Genomic DNA, 21,097 nt, shown 5'->3' with positions numbered 1-21,097 from the left:
GTTCGGCTGAGTTCTTTATGTCTTCGTTTGATGTTCTAGGGTTTCAGGATTGTTGATTCTCTGTTTGGCTTAGTTTTTCGGATCTTTGTTGTGGAGGGATGGCGTGGTGTTTCTGCCTAGAGCGCCATCTTGCCGGAAGTCCATGTGCTGAAATATTTGAACGTTGACCAGTTCTTTTTGGTACAGTGACTCTTATATTCCTTCCATCTTCCTTTGATGCTTCCTGCATCATTCAATATTTTGCCCATAGAATCCTTCACAATTGCAACTCGAGACTTGAATTTTTAGTTCAGTTGTTTCAGCTTGAGAAATACAGAGTGTGTTCTTCCCTTTTGGTTTTCTTACTCCAATTGTTTGTACATTTCAGCTAGAACTAGTACTACCTAAAATTTGAGGGAGGTGGGAGAGTAAAACCCTTTTCAGAAAAAAATGAAAATCTATTGAGCTTCAGTATGTACAACAAGTAAAAACTCCAATTGAAATGGGATTGTGGGATTGGGAGGTTGGAATCACATCCATACAAATTCCTCTCTTCTATTATCTCTCCTACACAAAAAAAAAATAAGACAGTTTCATAAAATAAGGGGCCTGGGAAAATCAAATTGAAAACCTTTGACTTAAATTTATAGGCATACACTGCCTATCAATGAAGATGATGTTTTTGCCTTACACGTAGCCAGGGAAGTACAGTGAATCGTTTGCAATATTCTTTTATTAACAAAATATGTCATGTTTTCTTTTATTGCCCAGTCTACCCTGTGACCAACTGCACATATTGGAGAGAGAATTGGTTGGGAGTTTATTTTGTGTCTGTGGGGCAAAGATTTTTCTCTGAAGCTTAATGGCCCATTAAGGAAAGCACTCTACCTGACACTTAACGTATAACAAATTAGATGAAACTCTTCAGACATTATACCCACAAGTAACCTATCTTCATGATTAAATATTTAGACAAAAGTCTAAAAAGTTAATTAACGATGAAGGTTTCAGTAGTCCTTTCATCCTATTTATTCTGTTATTCCTTCAACACTAGTGTAACAGTCATGTGGCTAATGATATGTCATTTTTAAAAGAATTAAGAACTAAAAATGATTTTTTCTTGCCTTTAATTATAATATGAATAACACAGTCTTGATGCAGTATAGCTTGGTGGTTAAGCTTGAGCTCCAGATTCAGATAGACCTGAGTTTTAGTCCCAGCTCTGCCACTTACTAGGTGTGTGATGTTCTAGTTACTGAACTCCTATGTCCTCATGTATAAAATAGGGATAATAATACGAATTTTGTGAGAAGTAAAAGCAATAACATATCTAAAAGCTTTTAGCACAGTATGTGATGCAGAAAAAGACGTCAGTAAATGTGCTACTGTTATCATCATCATAATTGTCTACATATTCCCTGCAGTAAATATACCCTGACTTCTAATAATGTTAACTAGTAATTCTAGTTAACATAGTTATTTTATTCTGGACTTCAGAGCATTAACAATGCAATGTTTCTCCCCTTTGAATTTAAAATACATATGTTTTTTCAAATATAAAAAAAAAAAATCCAAAACACGTTGCCGTCAAGTCAGTTCTGACTCATAGTGACCCTATAGGAGAGAGTAGAACTGCTCCACAGAGTTTCCAAGGAGCGGCTCATGGATTTGAATTGCTGACCTTTTGGTTAGCAGGCGTAGCTCGCCGTAGCTCGCCGTAGCTCTTAACTACTGTGCCACCAGGGCTCCTTTTCAAGTGTATACATGTATATTTCAAATATGCATGTATGTGTATATATGTGTATGTGATATTTATATGTGACACAATTGAAATTTCTGACATAGGTTATATGCTAGTTTAAAGTCATAAATGTTAGGTTTCATTATTCATAAAGAAACTTTGTTGGTAGATATGCTTACTAATATACTTACAGAAAGATTATATGAAGTAAAATAAATAATCTCAAAGTTTCGACCCTAAAATTGGGCATTTTGAAAACTTTTAATTCAGTTTTCAATTTACTTTTTCCAAAATTAATTATTCGTTTAAAGTGCTATTATAAGGGTAGTCATTTTATAACTTTGTAGCAACAGGTTAGCTGAAGAAAAATCTGTCAGGTTTGGCAGTGGTTCAGAAAATATGTGAACCTGTCACTGTAAGCAGTCTCAAAGGGTGAAGTGCTTTACAGGAGCTAATTAACCTTAGAAAATAATTACACAAATATGCAAATGTTGTTTAGAAAATTCCATGTGTTGTCAGCTCAGGTAGTCCATCATAAATGCAGACCTTGCAATGCCTAGGTATTCAAATCTGGCATAGTTGATAAGGGCTTTGGTTACTGCATCACTTCTGTTTGGCATTTAGCGATTAACGATGGCAATAGTACATCAGGAAATTCAGCCTGTGCTCTGAATACAGCAGAATTCCACAGTGTAAATATCCTATGCATTCTGCCACCAGCAAAACCTAATTAATGCATTTACTTCGTCTTTTCATGCACTTTGTATATTTGCATATTGTAAAATCATCCAGCTTGTATAAAGTTACTGAGAGAAACCTGCAGATTAGAGTTAGTATGTTTGCATTCTGTAACTGAGTCATATTAGGAAATCTTTCCTGTTGAACTCTATTTAGTTTCAAAATATACTGCTGATAATATACACTCTCTTGAGTTACAGTTTTTAAATATATAATGATCGTGGACACGCAGCTGCAGATTGGAATGGTACAAATTAACCTTGAAACAGCAGCATCTCATTTATAAAATTGGGATTTTAGTAGTGTAATATTAAAAACCCAAAACTAAATCCATTGCTGTCAAGTCAGTTCCGACTCATAGTGACCCTATGGGACAGAGTAGAACTGTCCCATAGGGTTTCCAAGGCTGTAAATCTTCACGGAAACTGACTGCTACATCTTTCTCCCTCAGAGCTGCTATTGGGTTCGAACTGCTAACCTTTAGGTTAGCAGATGAACACTTAACCACAGTGCCACTAGGGCTCCTATTGTAATGTTAGTCATATACTGTTCCAGAAATATATTTTTAAAGGATACTCTAAGTTTATTAATTCCTGTACTACCATCATTGTGCATAACTGCTGTAGGAGGCAGCAAAGATTTGACAGATTTATTCCATCTTAAAGTGATGGGGGTCTAGCTCTCTTAAACAGTATGAATAGTAAAAAGCCTTAATTTTCTAAAAGCCTTGGGGAATTAGTCATTCATGAAAGCCAAGTCTTTTATAACTAGGGTTTATCTTTTTTATTGCTAGTTTTTAAAAATAATACTTCAAATAAAAATATTTCTAAAATGTATGTCACTGGTGCTACAGAACTGGAGTTCACATAGTGTCATTTAACCTTTAATGGTTCAAGGTTACTATTACGCCTGTCAGTTTGGTGCTTTAAAAACTATGGTACCTCAAGTAGCTCAGTAACAAGGAGAGTAGTCTCAGACCATTGTGCTGTATGTGCTCTTCTAATTTTTGTAGTTTTTTCTATTTTTTCAGTTACTATTGAACTTTCAACTGTCACTTCTTTCTCTTAAACCTGTTTTAAACAACTCTTCTGATTTGCTGCCTGTAAATATGCACTGGACTCAGACGGGTATTAGAATTTGTTAGATATAAAGGCGAAAAGACCCTGCTCAGATGCTGATTTCCCCAAAGAAGATATCAATAATCACTCAATGGGATTTCTGATTTTTGTTGTTGTTGTTGTTTACTTGTTTCATTATAAAAAGCACGCACTTGGTAGAAATTTTGGGCAGTTCAGAAAAGTGTAAAGAGCTAAAAATAAAAAATGCCCATAATCCCACCATCATCCATAGGCAGCTCAGCAGCTTTTCATATTTTAATTGTTTCCAGTCTTTTCAAAGCCTTTTCACAGAGTGAAAACTGTACTATATATGGAATTAGGTGTACTCCATGTATTACTTATAAACTCGCTGAATAGCTACTATTATTTCCTTAGACAGATAAACTATAATTTACTTCTCCATTACTGTACATTTATGCTGTATCCAAAGTTTTGCTGTTATTAATGACAGTGATGAGTGTCTTTGAACATCAATCGTTTGCCACATTCCAGATCATTAGAAGCTAGATTCCTGAAATGAAATTTAAATACTCCTTCCTCTTGATCCTTGAAATCCACTTCATAATATTTTGTCAACATTATCGTTGCCAGTAGTACTACCATCTTTAATCGTGAGTGCCCATAGCATTCCTAGTATTTCAAGTTTGAATCTGAATGAGAATCTGCCTTCAAGTTGTTTATATTCTAGAAGGAAGGGGAAATGACATGGCAGACTAAAGAAATAACAGGATAGAGAAGAACCGTGAAATAGTACAGGATTCATTTTAAGCTACCATGGCTGATGATAGATACAACAGGTGAACTTGAGCCAGCAATACTTTGCAGTAGTTTTAAACACCAAAAAAAAAAAAAAAAACCCATTGCTGTCCAGTCAATTCCAACTCATAACAACCCTATAGAACGGCCCCATAGGGTTTCCAAGAAGTAGCTGGTGGCTTCGAACTCCTAACCTTTTGGTTAGCAGTCTAGCTCTCAACCACTGTGCCACCAGAGCTCCAGTTTTAAACAGAGGCATGATAATACTACATGTGAATACTTTCCACATAATTCTTGTAAGATGTTGTGGGTAGAGAGTAAAACCCTTTCCCCTTCTGCATGAGAATCTGACGTTAACTTTCTAGTTGCTTACCTGGAAACCTGATAAGATGGTCTCTTAAGTTGAGTCTCCTAGGAAATAGATTCTGAAATAGAGATTTGCATGCAGGAAGTTTATTGGAGTGTACTCTTGGGATCAGCACCTGTAGGGGAATGAAAAGAAAAAAAAAAGAACTGGGAAGAAGGGGATATTGAACTGCATTGCAGTCGCATCAAAAGCCTCAGCTGTCCCATAATGATTTCTGGATTTGGGATGTCTTTTCAGAAATATTCTGCCATGAGGCGAGATACTGGGCCTCTGTAGACTTGTATCATCTCAACCTTTGGATGCAGGTTGCCCCCAAGGTGGAATTGTTACCTTAGGCAGGGTAGCTCTATTCTGCTTAGGGCACTTTCCAGAGAGAGACTCAGCTAAGGCCATCAGCTGCCAACACTCCCACAGCTCACAAAGTGAGTGCCTCAGAACTGAAGGGTTTGTGGGCAGCACACCAGAGCATCCATTCTAAGTGGGTGGTTGCTAGGCAAATTGACTATGGTGAAAAATGATCCCTGATGGGTAAACTGCATCTAAACTAGAAGGAAGTATAATGAACTTTAAATACCTTAACTTTGAGCTTCTCTGAGAGTAGTGACTCTTGTAATTGGGCAAGTCCCTTGCAGGCAGGGATCCTGGAAGCGGTGCTTATGGAATTGTTAAAGAAATTAGCTTCACTGGGGCTTAAGACTTTTAAGCCAGGATAATTCCTGCATCTGCTGAAGGTGAGTCTTATTCCCTCACCCCTGAGCTACTGCCCTTTGGGCCAAAGAGTAACTTAAGGAAGGCTCTATAAACTGCTACAGGAGCCACTGCAAGACTTCCACTAAAAAATCAATACCTACCGCTGCCCTCTGGAAAGCTGAGATTCCTACCTCATATCTTTGTTGGTCAGTGGGTGTCAAATGTAGCCTATGGTAGTCTTGTGAGTCTGATTGTTTAGTTGAGCCTATGATGACCCCCTAGTGGGTATTGTAGACTTTGTTTTCTCTTGGGCCTCACTTTTTAGAATTTTTGGTTTTAATCGCTATAACTAAAGAATAATTTGATGAGCTTGTTGTTATTAGGTGCCGTCAAGTTGGTTCCCACTCACAGCGACCCTATGTACAAAACGAAACACTGTCCAGTCCTGTGCCATCCTCACAGTCATTGCTATATCTGAGTCCACTGTTGCTGCCACTGTGTCAATCCATCTCGTCGAGGGCCTTCCTCTTTTTCGCTGACCCTCTACTAAGCATGATGTCCCTCTCCAGGGACTGGTCCCTCCTAATAGCATGTGCAAAGTACATGAGACAAAGTCTCACCATCGTCACTTCTAAGGAGCATTCTGGCTGTACTTCTTCCAAGACAGATTTGTTTGTTCTTCTGACATTCCATGATATATTCAGTATCGTTCACCAACACCATAATTCAAAGGCATCAGTTCTACTTTGGTCTTCCTTATTCATTGTCCAGCCTTTGCATGTATATGAGGTGATTGAAAATACCATGGCTTGGATCAGGTGCACCTTAGTCTTCAGAGTGACATATTTGCCTTTTTGCCTGATGCAATATGTCCTTTGATTTCTTGACTGCTGCTTCCATGGGTTAATTGTGGATTCAAGTAAAATGGAATCCTTGACAACTTCAATCATTTCTCTATTTATCATGATGTTGCTTTTTGGTCCAGTTGTGAGGATTTTTGTTTTCTTTATGCTGAAGTGTAGTTCGTACTGAAGGCTGTGGTCTTTGATCTTCATCAGTAAGTGCTTCAAGTCCTCTTCGCTTTGAGCAAGCAAGATTGTGTCATCTGCATATTGCAGGTTGTTAATGAGTCTTCCTCCAATCCTGATGCTGCGTTCTTCTTCGTATAGTCCATTTTCTTGGATTATTTGCTCAGCATACAGATTGAATAAGTATGGTGAAAGGATACAACCCTGACTCACACCTTTCCTGATCTTAAACGACGTAATATCCCCCTTGTTCTGTTCAGACGACTGCCTCTTGGTCTATGTACAGCTTAGAGTCAGGCAAACTTGAGGTTTCTTTTTCCTACTGCTGACAGGATAATATTAACAGAAAATGTCTCCGTGGACTCTGGAGGAAGAAACTCAGCTATAGTACTCAGCTATCTCTGAAAACAGCAAGCCTATATATGAACAGTGAAAAGAACTGTTGGTTCTTAGCTCTCTTTTAGTCAAAGCTGGGTCATTTAGGCCTGGCTGGTAGTTGCTTTCATATCCTGTGATTCACAGAGTTTTACTGATTCTTCCTCTGTAATGACTCATTACATCCCTTTCTTTCCATTCTCTCTGCCAGTACCCTGAATAGTATTATAGTCTTTATCACTTCATATGTGAATTACTGAACTCTTGGTTTAGAAGTGCTCTCTGCCTTTAGGCTTTGTCTAATCTAAGCTGTGTTATCCATGGGATCACAAACTGAATTCCATGAGTTTTGTCTAGAATTTTCAAACTGTTAATGTGTGATCCAAATTTCTTGGGGCATGAAATCTCTGGAAATAGTGAAAAGGAAGACTGGAAAGATAGGTTTAGAGCAGTCGTTGGCTCAAGATTTTCAGCTCTTTTGTAGGCAATGGAAGCCATTTCAGTAAATGACCTTTTTAGCAGGAGAGTGGCTTGATAAAAGCCAGGCTTCAGGAAGTTTAATCTGGCAAAACAGTGAAGGGAAAGATTAGAAGAAATGATACTAGTTAGGAGTCAATTGTAAGAGGACCCAAACTAAGGTAGGAATGGAAAAGAAAGACAGACATGATCTCAATAGTGTGAAGGAAGAATTGGTGACTATGAGAAGAAAGCAAGGAGGACCTCACTGAGATCAGATAACGTAGATTTATAACGGACCCATTGGAGTTAGTGTCAAGACAGTCTGACAGGAATAGAGAAAGTCACACTTCTCACACGCAACTCTCTCTTTAGTCTTTGTGTGTTAACACCCCTAAGAAATTGCAAATTCATTAATGTCTAGCATCACAGTATACCTCTTCTTATCCTTCCACCTCCATTTCCAGTACAGAGACTAATGGGAATGACGTAATTTAATCTATCGTATGTTTTTATTCTTTCCATATATAGAAGAATATTTAAGACCATCAGCAGTATTTTTTTTTATTGTGCTTTAGATGAAGGTTTACAGAGCAAATTAGTTTCTCATTAAACAATTAATACACATATTGTTTCGTAACGTTGGTTGCCAACCCTGTGGCATGTCAACAGTCTCTGCTTCTCAAGCTTGGTTTCCCCATTTCCATTCATACAGCTTTCCTGTAACCTCCTGCCTTCTCGTCTTTGCCCCTGGGCTGGTGTGCGCATTTAGTCTCCTATACGTGGTTGGGCTGTATGTATTATTGTTTGTTTTATGGGCTTGTCTAATCTTTGGCTGAAGGGTGAACCTCCGGAGCGACTTCGGTACTGAGTTAAGAGGGTGTCCAGGGACTATACTCTTGGGATTTCCCCAGTCTCTGTCAGACCAGTAAGTCTGGTCTTTTTTTGTGAGTTTGAATTTTGTTCCACATTTTTCTCCAGCTCTATCCAGGACCCTCTATTGTGATCCCTGTCACAGCTGGTAGTAGCTGGGCACCATCTAGTTATGCTGGACTCAGTCTGGTGGAGGCTGTAGTGGTTGTGGTCCGTTAGTCCAACGGTATTTTTAAGGTAGTTCTGTCATATGCCAGTTATCAGCAGGTGGAAACTATGTTAGCTCTCCCTGTTCCGTTTTTACATTTCTTTAATTGTGCAGTAACTAGGATGACTAAATGTCTGGACTTTCTCTGGATATTTCCAGTTTAGACCTGTTGTCACAGTACAATTATTAGTAATGCTCCCTTCACTATTAAAAGTTTGAACAATGAATTCTGTGGTCACTCTAGATATATCATATGTACAGAAAAGTGCTATAAAAATGTATGGTCAGTTTAAAGAATAACTATAAAGAACACACTTGTCTAACTACCATCGCAGTCAAGAAATAGAACATTGCCAGCCACTAGACGTCTCTTCTTCAATGAACAACTCCTTCTCTCTTTATTAGAGTTAACCACTATCCTGATTTTATGGTAATTATTTTATTGTTGTTTTTTAAACTAATGAAAGCTAAATTATCAAAGCCTAAAATGTCCTATGAAGATTTTTCTTTGAATGATTTTATATATATGTATATATACATATATGTGTGTATATATGTATATATATACGTGTGTATATATGTGTATATATATACGTATATGTGTATATATGTTGTGCATATATGTATGTGTGTATATACGTGTATATATACATATATAGTTGTTTTGTTGTGTGCTGTCAAGTTGATTCCAACTCATAGTGACCCTATAGAACAGGATAGAATTGCCCCATAATGTTTCCAAGGTTGTAATCTTTATGGAAGCAGACTGCCACATCTTTCTCCTGTGGAGTGGCTGGTGAGTTCAAACTGCTGGCCTTTCAGTTAGCAGCCCAGCACTTTAACTACTGTGCCACCAGCGCTCACTGTGTATGTGTGTATAGGTAATTTCATATTTATGTTACTGATAGATATCTTTGAAAGTATATTTGTATTTTATTATTATTTTTTTTATTTTTTTTATTATACTTTAAGTGAAAGTTCACAATTCAAGTTAGTCTCTCATTCAAAAATTTATACATACATTGTTATGTGACCCTAGTTGCTCTCCCTATACTGTGGCAGCACACTCCTCCTTTCCACCCTGATTTTCTGTGTCCATTCAACGAGCTTCTGACCCTCTCTGCCTTCTCATCTCACCTCCGGACAGAAGCTGCCCATTTAGTCTCATGTATCTAATTGAGCTAAGAAGCACACTCTTCACGAGTATCATTTTATGTCATATAGTCCAGTCTAATCTTTGTCTGAAGAGTTGGCCTCGGGAATTGTTTTAGTTCTGGGTTGACAGAGAGACTGGGGGCCGTGCTTTCTGGGGATCCTCCAGTCTCAGACCATTAAGTCTGGTCTTTTTACTGGAATTTGAGTTCTGCACCCCACTTTTCTCCTGCTCCATCAGAGACTCTGTTGTGTTCCCTGTCAGGGCGGTCATTGGTGGTAGCTGGGCACCATCTAGTTCTTCTGGTCTCATGCTGATGCAGTCTCTAGTCTATGTGACTCTGTCTGTTTCTTGAGCTAATACTTTTCCTTGTGTCTTTGGTGTTCTTCATTCTTCTTTACTCCAGATGGGTTGGGACCAGTTGATGGATCTTAGATGGCCGCTCACTAGCCTTTAAGACCCCAGAAGCCACTCACCAAAGTAGGATGCAGAACATTTTCTTAATAAACTTTGTTATGCCAGTTGACCTAGATGTCCTGTGAAATCATGGTCCCCAGATCCCCGCCCCTGGTACTCTGTCCCTCGAAGTGTTTGATTGTATTGAGGAAACTTCTTAGCTTTGGTTTAGTCCCATTGTGCTGACTTCCCCTTTAGTGTTTGCTGTCCTTCCCTTCACCTAAGATAATTCTCTTGTGTACTATCTAGTTAGTGAATAACCCTCTCCCTCCCTCCCCACCCTTGTGACCATCAAAGAATGTTTTCTTCTGTGTTTAAACCTTTCCTTGAGTTCTTATAATAGTGGTCTTATATAATATTTGTCCTTCTGTGACTGACTAAGTTCACTCAGCATAATGTCCTCCAGATTCCTCCATCTTATAAAGATGTTTCATGGATTCATCATTGTTCTTTATCATTGTGTAGTATTCCATTGTGTGAATATACCATAATTTGTTTATTCATTTGTCCGTTGATGGGCACCTAGGTTGTTTCCATCTTTTTGCTGTTGTGAACTGTGCTACAGTGAACATGCATATATCTATTCGTGTGATTGCTCTTATTTCTCTAGGATATATTCCAAGGAGTGGGATTGCTTGACCATATGGCACTTCTATTTCTAGCTTTTTAAGGAAGCGCCAAATCAATTTCCAAAGTGGTTGTACCATTTTATATTCCCACCAACAATGTATAAGTGTTCCAGTCTCTCCACAACCTCTCCAGCATTTATTATTTTGTGTTTTTGGATTAATACTAACCTTGTTGGGATGAGATGGTATCTCATTGTAGTTTTGATTTGCATTTCTCTAATGGCTAATGATCGTGAGCATTGTGTGTCTGTTAGCCACCTGAATGTCTTCTTTGGCGAAGTGACTGTTCATATCCTTTGCCCATTTTTTAATTGGGTTATTCGTCTTTTTGTTGTTGAGGTTTTGCAGTCAATATCTTGTAGATTTTAGAGAGTAGATGCTGATTGGATTTGTCAAAAATTTTTTCCCAGTCTGTAGGTTGTCTTTTGACTCTTTTGGTGAAGTCTTTTGATGAGCATAACTGTTTGATTTTTAGGAGCTCCCAGTTATCTAGTTTCTCTTCTGGTGCGTGCGCATTGTTACTGAAAGTATGTTTGTATTTTAATTCTTGACTACAAGGTTGTAACTCATCATCCTGAAGGTAATGTTGTGCTTGCATTATTCATTGATTTATTTCATTCAATTACTCTAAGATTGAATGAACAAGACATAGGTTTTGGCCTCAAGATTTGATAATCTAACAAGCGATTATAATAGCAAACATTAAGTGGGAGCATGCAGAAGATGTCATTGGAGGACATTACCCAGCCTTGCAAGTGGTAGAGAAGACTTGCTGTAGAAGGTTATATCTCAACTGAGTACTGAAGATAAGTAGGAATCATGCATGTGAAGGTGGGAGGTGAGATGGAGACAGAGCACAAGGAAGCATTTTCCAGACAAAGAAGATAACCCAGAGACAAGAAAAAGTATGGCACAATTAGGAAACTGAAATTTGTTCCCTGTAGCTGGAACACAGAGAGTAAGTGTAAAGTCTCTCGGGGTGGGGGAGGGGGGCATAATCTTTGGAGGCAAAGTATTATACAGGGCAATAGTGAGAGATATAGTTCAGGAAATAGGCAGAAGTCAATTCATGAAGGGCCTTGAGTGTCATACTAAGGACTTTGAATTTGATCCTGAAGGCAATGAGGAGACTTTGAAGCGTTCTCAGCAGGGAGTGAGTGACATAGTGATAATGATCATATTTGCATTTTTGAAAGATTACCCTCACTACAGAGTTAGAGAAAGCATTTAAACGGGCCATCCTAGGGTCAGGAAAAGTAGGCTGGAGACTATTGTAGTCATCCATTTGTGAGAGATTGGTGGCTTGAACTAAGCCAGAGGACATGGGAATGGAGAGAAGTGGACAGATTTAAGAGATGGGCAGAATCAACAAGATTTTAATGATTGATTATATGTGGAGTTTGAGGAGGAAAAAAATAAAAAATGATGCTCAGATTTCAGCTGTAGGTGCAGAGCATAGAGAGTGAGACAGGTTCGTAGAGGAAATTGTTAGTTCAGTTTTGGATTTTTTGAATTTGAAGTATCTGTGGAACATCCAAGGAGCCCTGGTGGCACAGTGGTTAAGTGCTTGTCTGCTAACCAAAAAGTCAGTGGTTTGAACCCACCAGCTGCTCTGCAGGAGAAAGATACGGCAGTCTGCTTCCGTAAAAATTGCAGCCTTGGAAACCGTGTGAGGCAGCTCTACTCTGTCCTATAGGGTTGCTCTGAGTCAGAATCGACTCGGTGGTGGTAGGTGGGACATCCAAAAGGAGATGACTATTAAGCACTTGGGTATATGGCTCTGGACATATATTTAGGCTGGAGATAGACATTAGGGAACACTAGCTCCTAGATGGCAATTGGAGCTTAATAAATTATTAGAAAACTTCTAAGATGGACAGTATGAATAAGTTGTGTTCATTGCCTCCTGTTCATGACATTCTGAGGAAATCAGTCATTGGGTGTTAGAGCTTCTAAGAAATACCTGTTTAAAACATTTCTATTATCTGCTTTAGTTCTTAGCATTTTTTTTCACTAGTATTATCTTTTTTTTTTTTAAACTAATTATCCAAATTTTGGCTTTAACAATATGTCATGTATAGAAAGAAATACGACAAAATGAGGTTATTACAGGACTTTTAGAATTAAAGCAAGTTAGGAGTAATGTACAGGTCCCTGGGTTTATGTGATTTAGATTCATCCCAGTTCTGGAAGCAAAATCTGCATGGAAAGTACTTGCAGGAAAAAAAAGTGTGTGTGTATATGTGTGTCTGTACATGTATATTTTAAATAACTTAAACAAGAAATGTGTATTGTTAATAATATTCGGTTTATTTCTAGCTTACAGAGATACTTAAAATTTTATAAAGCAAATGATTTAGATTGTGTATAATATATTTGCAGATCTAAATGTAGAAGTTTAACTGACTTTTCATTGTTATATTCTTTTATCATAAAACCACTAGAACTTTCTTCTGTGCAATTCTGATGTATTTAGATATATTTTAATGTTTCAGCTATATCTAAAATGCAGTTTTCCCTCCAAAATGTGTTTATTTTAAATATTTTCTTTCAGAAAATTGTAGTAACAGTTAAACTTTGCAGAAATTTACCAATAGTTTAATCCTAATTTAGTCTGTAATTTGGATTTTCAGCGTAGTCTTTGTGTTATTATTTTGAATGAGCTGTAACTATCTTATTTTTAAGCTGTGTAAGCATGCATATAATTTAATCTTTGATTACTATGATAGTAATTAGATACACTATGTAATATGTGATTTTTTTTTTTTTTTATAGGAAAATGGTTCTCCTGAAGAACATGCAGTCTATGTGTGGGACCATTTCATAGCCCAGTCTGCAGCTGAGAATGTATTTTTTGTTGCTCACAGTTATGGAGGACTTGCTTTTGTTGAACTGGTGAGTGTATATTTAAATTTATTTTTAATTCCCAATCTCCTTACAGGCTTAGCACCCTCCCTTTTTTGTTGGTGTCATTATTTTAAATTATTTTATAAAGGATGAAAATAAAATATTTTGAGTAAATAATTTCATAATGTTGAAAAAGAAGATATACTAGTTTTTTTTTATGGTGGCAGAGCTTTTCAGTGTTAACCAGAAAGCATTTTGCCTGTTCTTTATTTACATATCCTTTTTTCTACATTATAGCACCAGTTTCCATATATTTCATGATATTTATGTTTCATGTTTTATGTATATACCATTATATTATCTGTAAAGTGTTGAAAAGTCAAGTCTTTTTGAATATTTGACACTATTTTGGCAATCCCTAACTGCCCTTATCTCTGTAAGTTGGTACTTGATATATACAAGTAGTGTTAAAACTCTCAGAAAGCTTCCATTAATCTGCTTCTAACAGGAATGTGTTGCTTGACCAAAAAAAAACTAAAAAACTTTGCATTTCAAAATAATCTGATTCTCAGAGTGAAGATTGTGTATCCAAACATTATCAAGATTTCTGAATCTTGAGTATTCTGAATTTTCTGAATATGCATTATTGCAAGTACCACAATTTTGCGTCACTGGTTACTGTGATCTAATCAGTACTAAAAATGCAGTACTAATCTAATCAGTACTAATGAAGAATTTATGCCTCTGTGTCCATAACCTCTTATATCACAGGAAGTACGAATGTTGTAATAAAATGATCAGTTTGATAAAAGTATATTTGTTCATTTTAACGCCAAATAGAACAAAGTGGACATTAAAAGCAGGCACAACATTGGTTTTCTAATTTTGATGTTTCTGGACTCGGTGTGTATTTCTTTTTGTCATGGAAATTGAATATATTTCTGTGACCTTTTCAACCTCCCTGCCTGTTATTGCTTACCCACATGATTTAGATATAAAACTGGTGGTGACGCCTGAGAATCTTTTAGCCGACCGCAGTCTACAAATGGTTTTGCTATCGTTAAGTTCAATAAACAAGTCAAATCATTTATTTCTTAAGTTGATTTCAGCTTAAAGAATTATTTTCAAGTACTTTTAACTCCTCTTAGTTTATTTTGACATATAATTGAATATCTTAACATAGCTCTTCAACACATGAGTGTGACATTATTTTTAAAAGATGAATTTTGTCTTTCAAATCATTCTTTTCAACTCTTATAGATTGATATAGCTTAATTTTTTCTCTGCAAGCCATTAAATTACTTAAAATGTGAAATTTCATTGACTTGAAGAGGAACTTAAAATACGTCTGAAAGCCTGTAAGACTAATCAAATTTCAGACTTCTCTAAAACATAGATTCTCATTTTTTACTTTAAGACAGTTTATGAAAATCTTTTGTATATCAAATTTGGGATTTAAGTGAATTTTGGATAGTTTTAAAAATGGACTTAAGATGCCAGGGTAACAGATGACCAATGTGTCAGTCCTATTTTGCCTGTCCTTCTTGTCACACACTGGTGGATATTTCTCCACTTTTGTTCCACTTTAATATAAAGCACACAGATGTTTCAGAACAAGACTTGACTTGTGACCTTGAGGCTACTAGGGTCAGGGTCCTCAGGGCCTGTGAAATTATCACAAGCTGAGCTAAAGTTTTTCTCCATCACAGGAAGTAACCAGTAAGTAAGAAGTTAAAAAGGAGCTTTGTCGGAGAGACAAGATGGTCTCAGTAAGGGTCAGCTTCTGTAGTCTGCTATCTCTGCAGGAGGTGCATGCATGGGAGGAGGAATATAATATAACCACTGGCACATCACGTATCTGTCAAACAGCACCAGGGCTGAGAAGTCTATTTAATATAATATACCTTGTTTATGTTTTAAAATATTAATGGTAATTATTTCAACTTTATATAGTTGCTGTTTTATACCGAACTATGATCTGAGTGTAGAGATGGTAGCAACTGGATAGTCATTCCTGGCTTAATAAAATAGAGTGCTCTAAACCAATAACGTTGTACACTGATGCATTTTACATAAATTTTTGACAAAGCTTGATAAATATCTTTAAAACCATTAGGTTTCTATTTAATTTAAAAGGGCTTTAAAAATAGCATTTTTAAAGAAACAACAAAAAAGTTGAAATGTTTTTAAACCTTTTGGTCTTGCCTCAGACTGAATAATATTCATTCCTGTTCTGCCCATATGTTGTTAGGGGGAAAATCATTGTATTTAAAGTGTTGGGGAAAATTCATTCTCTCAGGATTTTTCAACATTATATATGAAATTATTTTACATGGATTCAAATTTTAGTGTCACTTTATAAGAAAATGAACTGTGAATATTAATATATAAATCTTAAACTTTTGTTTTAGTTTTTAGTATCAATACTACATTATACACTTTAGACAGTAAATCCTTTGGATCTCAATTAAGTTTAATTTTTTTTAATTGTCTGTTAAAATTTTACCCCTGATTAAAGACTCTATACACACACCCTTCTCATGAGATAGTCTTAATTTGTAGTGTCATGTTTGAATGCATCAAAATCATTTTCTGCCATCATCATACAAGTTCACATTCTTATTTCTAGGTCATGAATTTCAAGAAAATTTATTTTAAATGTAAACTATGTGGCAAGTGTAGTTTCACCAATAAATACAATTGTTAATAAGGCTTATTGTTTGGATTATAGGTACCAGTCAGGACCCATTTGGATATGCATTTACCATTTACTAAATTATAATTATAGTTTAAAATTAAATGTGCTGCTAATAGATATCTGAAGATAATTACTTTCAGATTTAGAACACATAATAGTTGTAGAGCTTTTATATTTTTCTGATTGTAGTTTTTGAAAACTGAGAATATAATTTATGATTAGCTCCTATCTTAAAGTGTTGAATTTCTCCTGGAAGAATACGTTAGAGTCAGATTTATTTTCAAAACCAGTGTTCATTTTATGGTTGTAAATCTTGGAACTCGGTTATGTCTAGCCTCACGAAACATTATACAGTTCACTATAATAATGAGCAATGGTGATACAAAAAATAGATCTTTTGTACTTTTATTTTCATCATATGGTAACTACTCAAATTTCCAATTCTAAACTTCCTGTGTTCTTAGTAAAAATAGGTGTTGGTAAGACAGCTCTCATACCATTTCTAACATTCAGTCATTAAAGAGTAAAGGGAAGAACTATTTATTTTATGAATTAATAATAAATTTCTGCAAATAATATATGTTTTATATTATCTTTTACATAGAGTAATGCCAAAGCATAAAGTTCTGTTATCCAGTCATCATTTAAGAAGTCTTGAATTTGTCTTAGAAATTGTTTTCTACTTAATAGAACTAGTAGTCATAATCAGAATGCATTTACCAGATTATTTTGGAAAGACATCTATAAATAATACAGCTTATTTTTGCCTTATATAAGTTGTAAATAATTCAGACTCCTTTGTTGGAAGTTAACTTTCATTGTAAAACAATGTAGTTTTTGAGCTTTTTCCTCTTCTCCTCCAGCCACTTTGATGAAGTGATGCCATTACTTTCATTGTTGGCCATTTCAGGGTGCTTTGCTCTAGTCCTTCCAGGTGTTGATCAGTTTGACAAAATCAAGTATCCTTAAAATTTTCTCTTATTTGGAAATGAATTGACTTTCCTTGTCAGTGCCAAGTTTCCAAATCTGAGCTCACCTTAACCTTCTCTGTTTGCAGCGCTCAGTAAATCAGTTTGCATTCGGATTTCTTTCCTTAACCAAAGTGAGAGTCTTCGCATTTTTTTGTAAAACATATTAAACAGTTTTAATAAACACATGTCATTAGTTTATTGAATCATCCCAGCTGATAGAAAATTAGCATTTTCCTATTACTTTTATTTCCTTTTCCATGTTAGTAGTGGTATGTTCACAAACATCATTTAAAACATCACTTAGAAATGTGTGAAAACTGCTTCTTTTGAAAGTGTGCCTCTACCCACTTTTGATTTTGGTTTTTCCATGCTTGTCAGTGCTTGATTGGCACCTTACTTGCATGTGAATTAAGGAATGAAGGGAACTCTATTTTCCTGCTATTGTTCCACGCTGGGCTCCCTGGCCTCCAGGCAGCCTAAGCTGCCCTTCAGCAGCTGATAGAGGACTAGTTTTTGGACATAGCTGTGTGAGGACCCTCAACCTCAGTCTACATTAAGTCGATCTTTTAAAATTGCCTGGAGCATGATTTGGATTTCCACTGAAGAGAAAATGGAACATAACTAAAAAGAATTAGTTTTTACCTTTAGTGATGTCAGTTAACTATGACCTTAAAGATGCATCATTTACATTTTTGTCTAGAAAGAATAAGTAAATTGGATGTGGGTAAGATATGTTTAATGTGATCAGTGAAAATGGCTGAAATCCACTTAAAATTCCACTTTAAATTTAATTTCCACTTAAAAGTGAAATTGTGGTATTTAGACCTAAATTGCTTGTGTGCGTGTGTGTGTGTGTGTGTGTGTGTATGTGTGTGTGTAGAGAGAGAGAGATTGTTAACTTGCTCTTTCTAGAGGTTAGTATGGGATTGCCAAGTTGGGCTGCTGAGAATCAAGAATTGAGGGGAATTAAAATAAGGGGAAGGAGACTTGGTGGCACAGTGGTTAAATGCTTGGCTGCCAACCAAAAGGTCAGTGTTTCGAACCCACCAGCAACTCTGTGAAAAAAGATGTGGCAGTATGCTTCCATAGAGATTACAGCCTTGGAAACCCTATGGGGCAGTTCTACTCTGTCCTATAGGGTGGCTATGAGTCAGAATCAACTCAACAGCAATAGGTAGGTAGTAGAATAAGGCGGAATGAACCAAAGAAAAATTGAGCCATATTATTATCAAAATAATTGAGGCCAAAAACACTCCCTCCCAATCCACTTTAAAATCTAGGTGATAAAGTTAAAATGTTGTTGTTGTTCTTAGGTGCTGTTGAGTTGGTTCCGACTCATAGGAACACTTTGTACAACAGAATGAAACACTGCCTAATCCTGCACTATACTCACAATCGTTGCTTTGCTTGAGCCCATTGTTGCAGTCACTATGTCAGTCCATCTCCTTGAAGGTCGTCCTCTTTTTCACTGACCCTCTACTTTACCAAGTGTGATGTCCTTCTCCAGGGACTGGTCCCTCCTGATAACATGTCCAAAGTACATGAGACAAAGTCTTGCCATCCTTGCTTCTAAGGAGCATTCTGGCTATACTTCTTCCGAGACAGATTTGTTCGTTCTTCTGGCAGTCAGTGATACATCTGATATTCTTCACCGATACCGTAATTCAAAGACATCAATTCTTCTTTGATCTTCCTTATTCATTGTCCAGCTTTCGCATGCATATGATGTGATTGAAAACACCGTGGCTTGTGTCAGGTGCTTTTTAACACTTTTAAGAGGTCTTTTGCAGTAGATTTGCCCAATGCAATATGTTGTTTGATTTCTTGACTGCTGCTTCCGTGGGCATTGATTATGTGTCCAAGTAAAATGAAATCCTTGACAACTTAAATCTTTTCTCCATTTATCATGATGTTGCTTATTGGCCCAGTTGTGAGGATTCTTGTTTTCTTTATGGTAAAATAAGTTGACATTTTTAATATCACTTGAATTTCTGATTTGGCTGCCTACATTCTAAAAATATCACATTAATGTATGGAAGCAGTGTAACTTGTTACATCTTAATTCTCTAATTGTTTTATATGAAAACAATTTCATTTCCCTAACTATGCTGTAAGCTGCTTAAAGAGATAAAGTACAGGTTAAATTATTTTCACCACTTCTATTCAGTTTAATTTCGTGCCTTGTATGTACTAGGTACTAACAATCTCTTAGGTGATGGTTGATAACACTAACTTGTAGGAGTTGGTTGCAGTAGTCCAGGGGAGATCCAAAGAAGGGCTTTACAACATAGAAGTAGTGGGAAATGCACATTAGACATGTTAAGGAGACAGATATTCAGTGGCGCAGTGACATTGGATCCGCGCGGCTGAATGAGCAGGAAGATGGTGTAGAATATTCCTCCTCATACACACCTACAGAAGCATCTGAAAGTGGATACAAGCACAACAAAGAGTAATGAACAGTGACTATGCACATATGTAAGTATTTGGAGAACATGTTTTCACATAATAAATGTGGTTAATAGAGTCATTGAGATATAAAATCACAATTATAAAAAGAAGAGAAGAAAGTTACATATATAGATGAGACTTAATACGTTTTACAGGAGTTTCCTGTGTATTGAGATAGATTTTTTTTTACTCAAATTATTTTCAATATGTATTAGGCAGACATATTGTTTAACTGAATGACTCAATTCCTTTTTTTATTGTTACACTTCCTTTGGTCCCATATCTAACCAGACAACACATTTTGTAAGTTTTTTCCTTGAAATATTGATCATGTCTTTTTCTCTGTGTGCCTGTTTTTGTTGTTATTCGGTGCCCTCGAGTCGATTCCGACTCATAGCGTCTCTATAGGACAGAGCAGAATTGCCCCATAGGGTTTTCTAGGCTATAATCTTCACGCGAGTAGAGTGCCGAGTCTTTCTCCTACTGTTGTTAATGCCATCATTTCACAGTTGTATCACTGCGCTCGTTTTCTTTCCATCTTCCTGATGGTTGTCAGTGCTCTCTTTCATTCTGATATTACTTAAACATGCCCTTGCAGAACCACATTGTCTCCCTGTTGTCTAATGCATCGTCTCTCCTGTCTGTGACTTTAAGACCTTTTGTATAATCTGGTGCTCTGTATTCTTCCCAATAGAAAATTTCAGTTCTAGTCTGATTTTCTACTGCCATTATTCCCTCTCCAAACACTTTTACCCTTAGCCTCCCAACACAGTGTAGTGGAAGAACATGAAACCTGGAAGAAGATAACCTGAGTTTGTATCCTGGTTCTGACACGTACACATTTTGATAAATTGGGGTAAATCCCTTAATCTGTGTTGTCCTGTATAAATACCCACTTTATAGCAAAGTTTGAGGATTAAATTAGGAAATGTGAAAATTCCTGCTCATTTGAAATTAAAGCAATGTTAGTTGAAAGCAAGTCTCACAGGATTTTCTCATTCTGAATTTTGCTTTTGCTGTTTCTCCCTACTAAATGAAAGAATTTCCTTCCTTACAAGATTCTTCATAAAACATTCTCAGTTGTCTCTCCTTATTCCTGTGGTTTTTATTATATGTGTCACAGTTTAAAACTTCAATAAATATTCATTAGTTTTGTTTTAAAAATTATATTTTATGTATAATTCCTGTCTTGCCCAAATGATGTAGGAACAACCTGAGTACAAAGAGGCAGATATTGCCCTTATTCCCCCCACCAGTATGGGCCCAAACCCACTGCTGTCGGGTCAGTTTCCACTCAGAGCAACCCCATAGGGTTTCCAAGGCTGTAAATCTCTATGGAAGCAGACTGCCACATCTTTCTCCTGTGGAGCCACTGGTGGTTTAGAACTGCCGACCTTTCAGTTAGCAGTTGATTGCTTTAACCACTGCATCACCAGGGCTCCTTAACAATATGGACAGTCAGTAAGTTGATAAAGTACAGGTTAAATTATTTTCACCACTTCTATTCAGTTTAATTTCGTGCCTTGTATGTACTAGGTACTAACAATCTCTTAGGTGATGGTT

At 36.5% G+C, this 21,097-nt stretch overlaps 1 protein-coding gene across 14 annotated transcripts in view; it reads left to right on the top strand.

Moving 5' to 3' along the window:
- The window catches only part of ARB2A (ARB2 cotranscriptional regulator A), a 483,138-nt gene that overhangs the window by 253,142 nt on the left and 208,899 nt on the right, over window positions 1-21,097 (top strand). For all 14 annotated transcript variants that reach the window (XM_023730112.1, XM_004375027.2, XM_012555172.2 and 11 more), the window contains one exon: window positions 13,343-13,462. In XM_023730112.1, coding sequence (XP_023585880.1) covers window positions 13,343-13,462 — 120 coding nt within the window. The remainder of the gene's footprint in view (window positions 1-13,342; window positions 13,463-21,097) is intronic.

This window comes from Trichechus manatus, unplaced genomic scaffold, assembly GCF_000243295.1.
Source record: "Trichechus manatus latirostris isolate Lorelei unplaced genomic scaffold, TriManLat1.0 scaffold00032, whole genome shotgun sequence".
Lineage (NCBI taxonomy): Eukaryota > Metazoa > Chordata > Mammalia > Sirenia > Trichechidae > Trichechus > Trichechus manatus.
The sequence above is the reverse complement of the archived record's forward strand: the minus strand, read 5'-3'. Positions and strand labels throughout refer to the sequence as shown.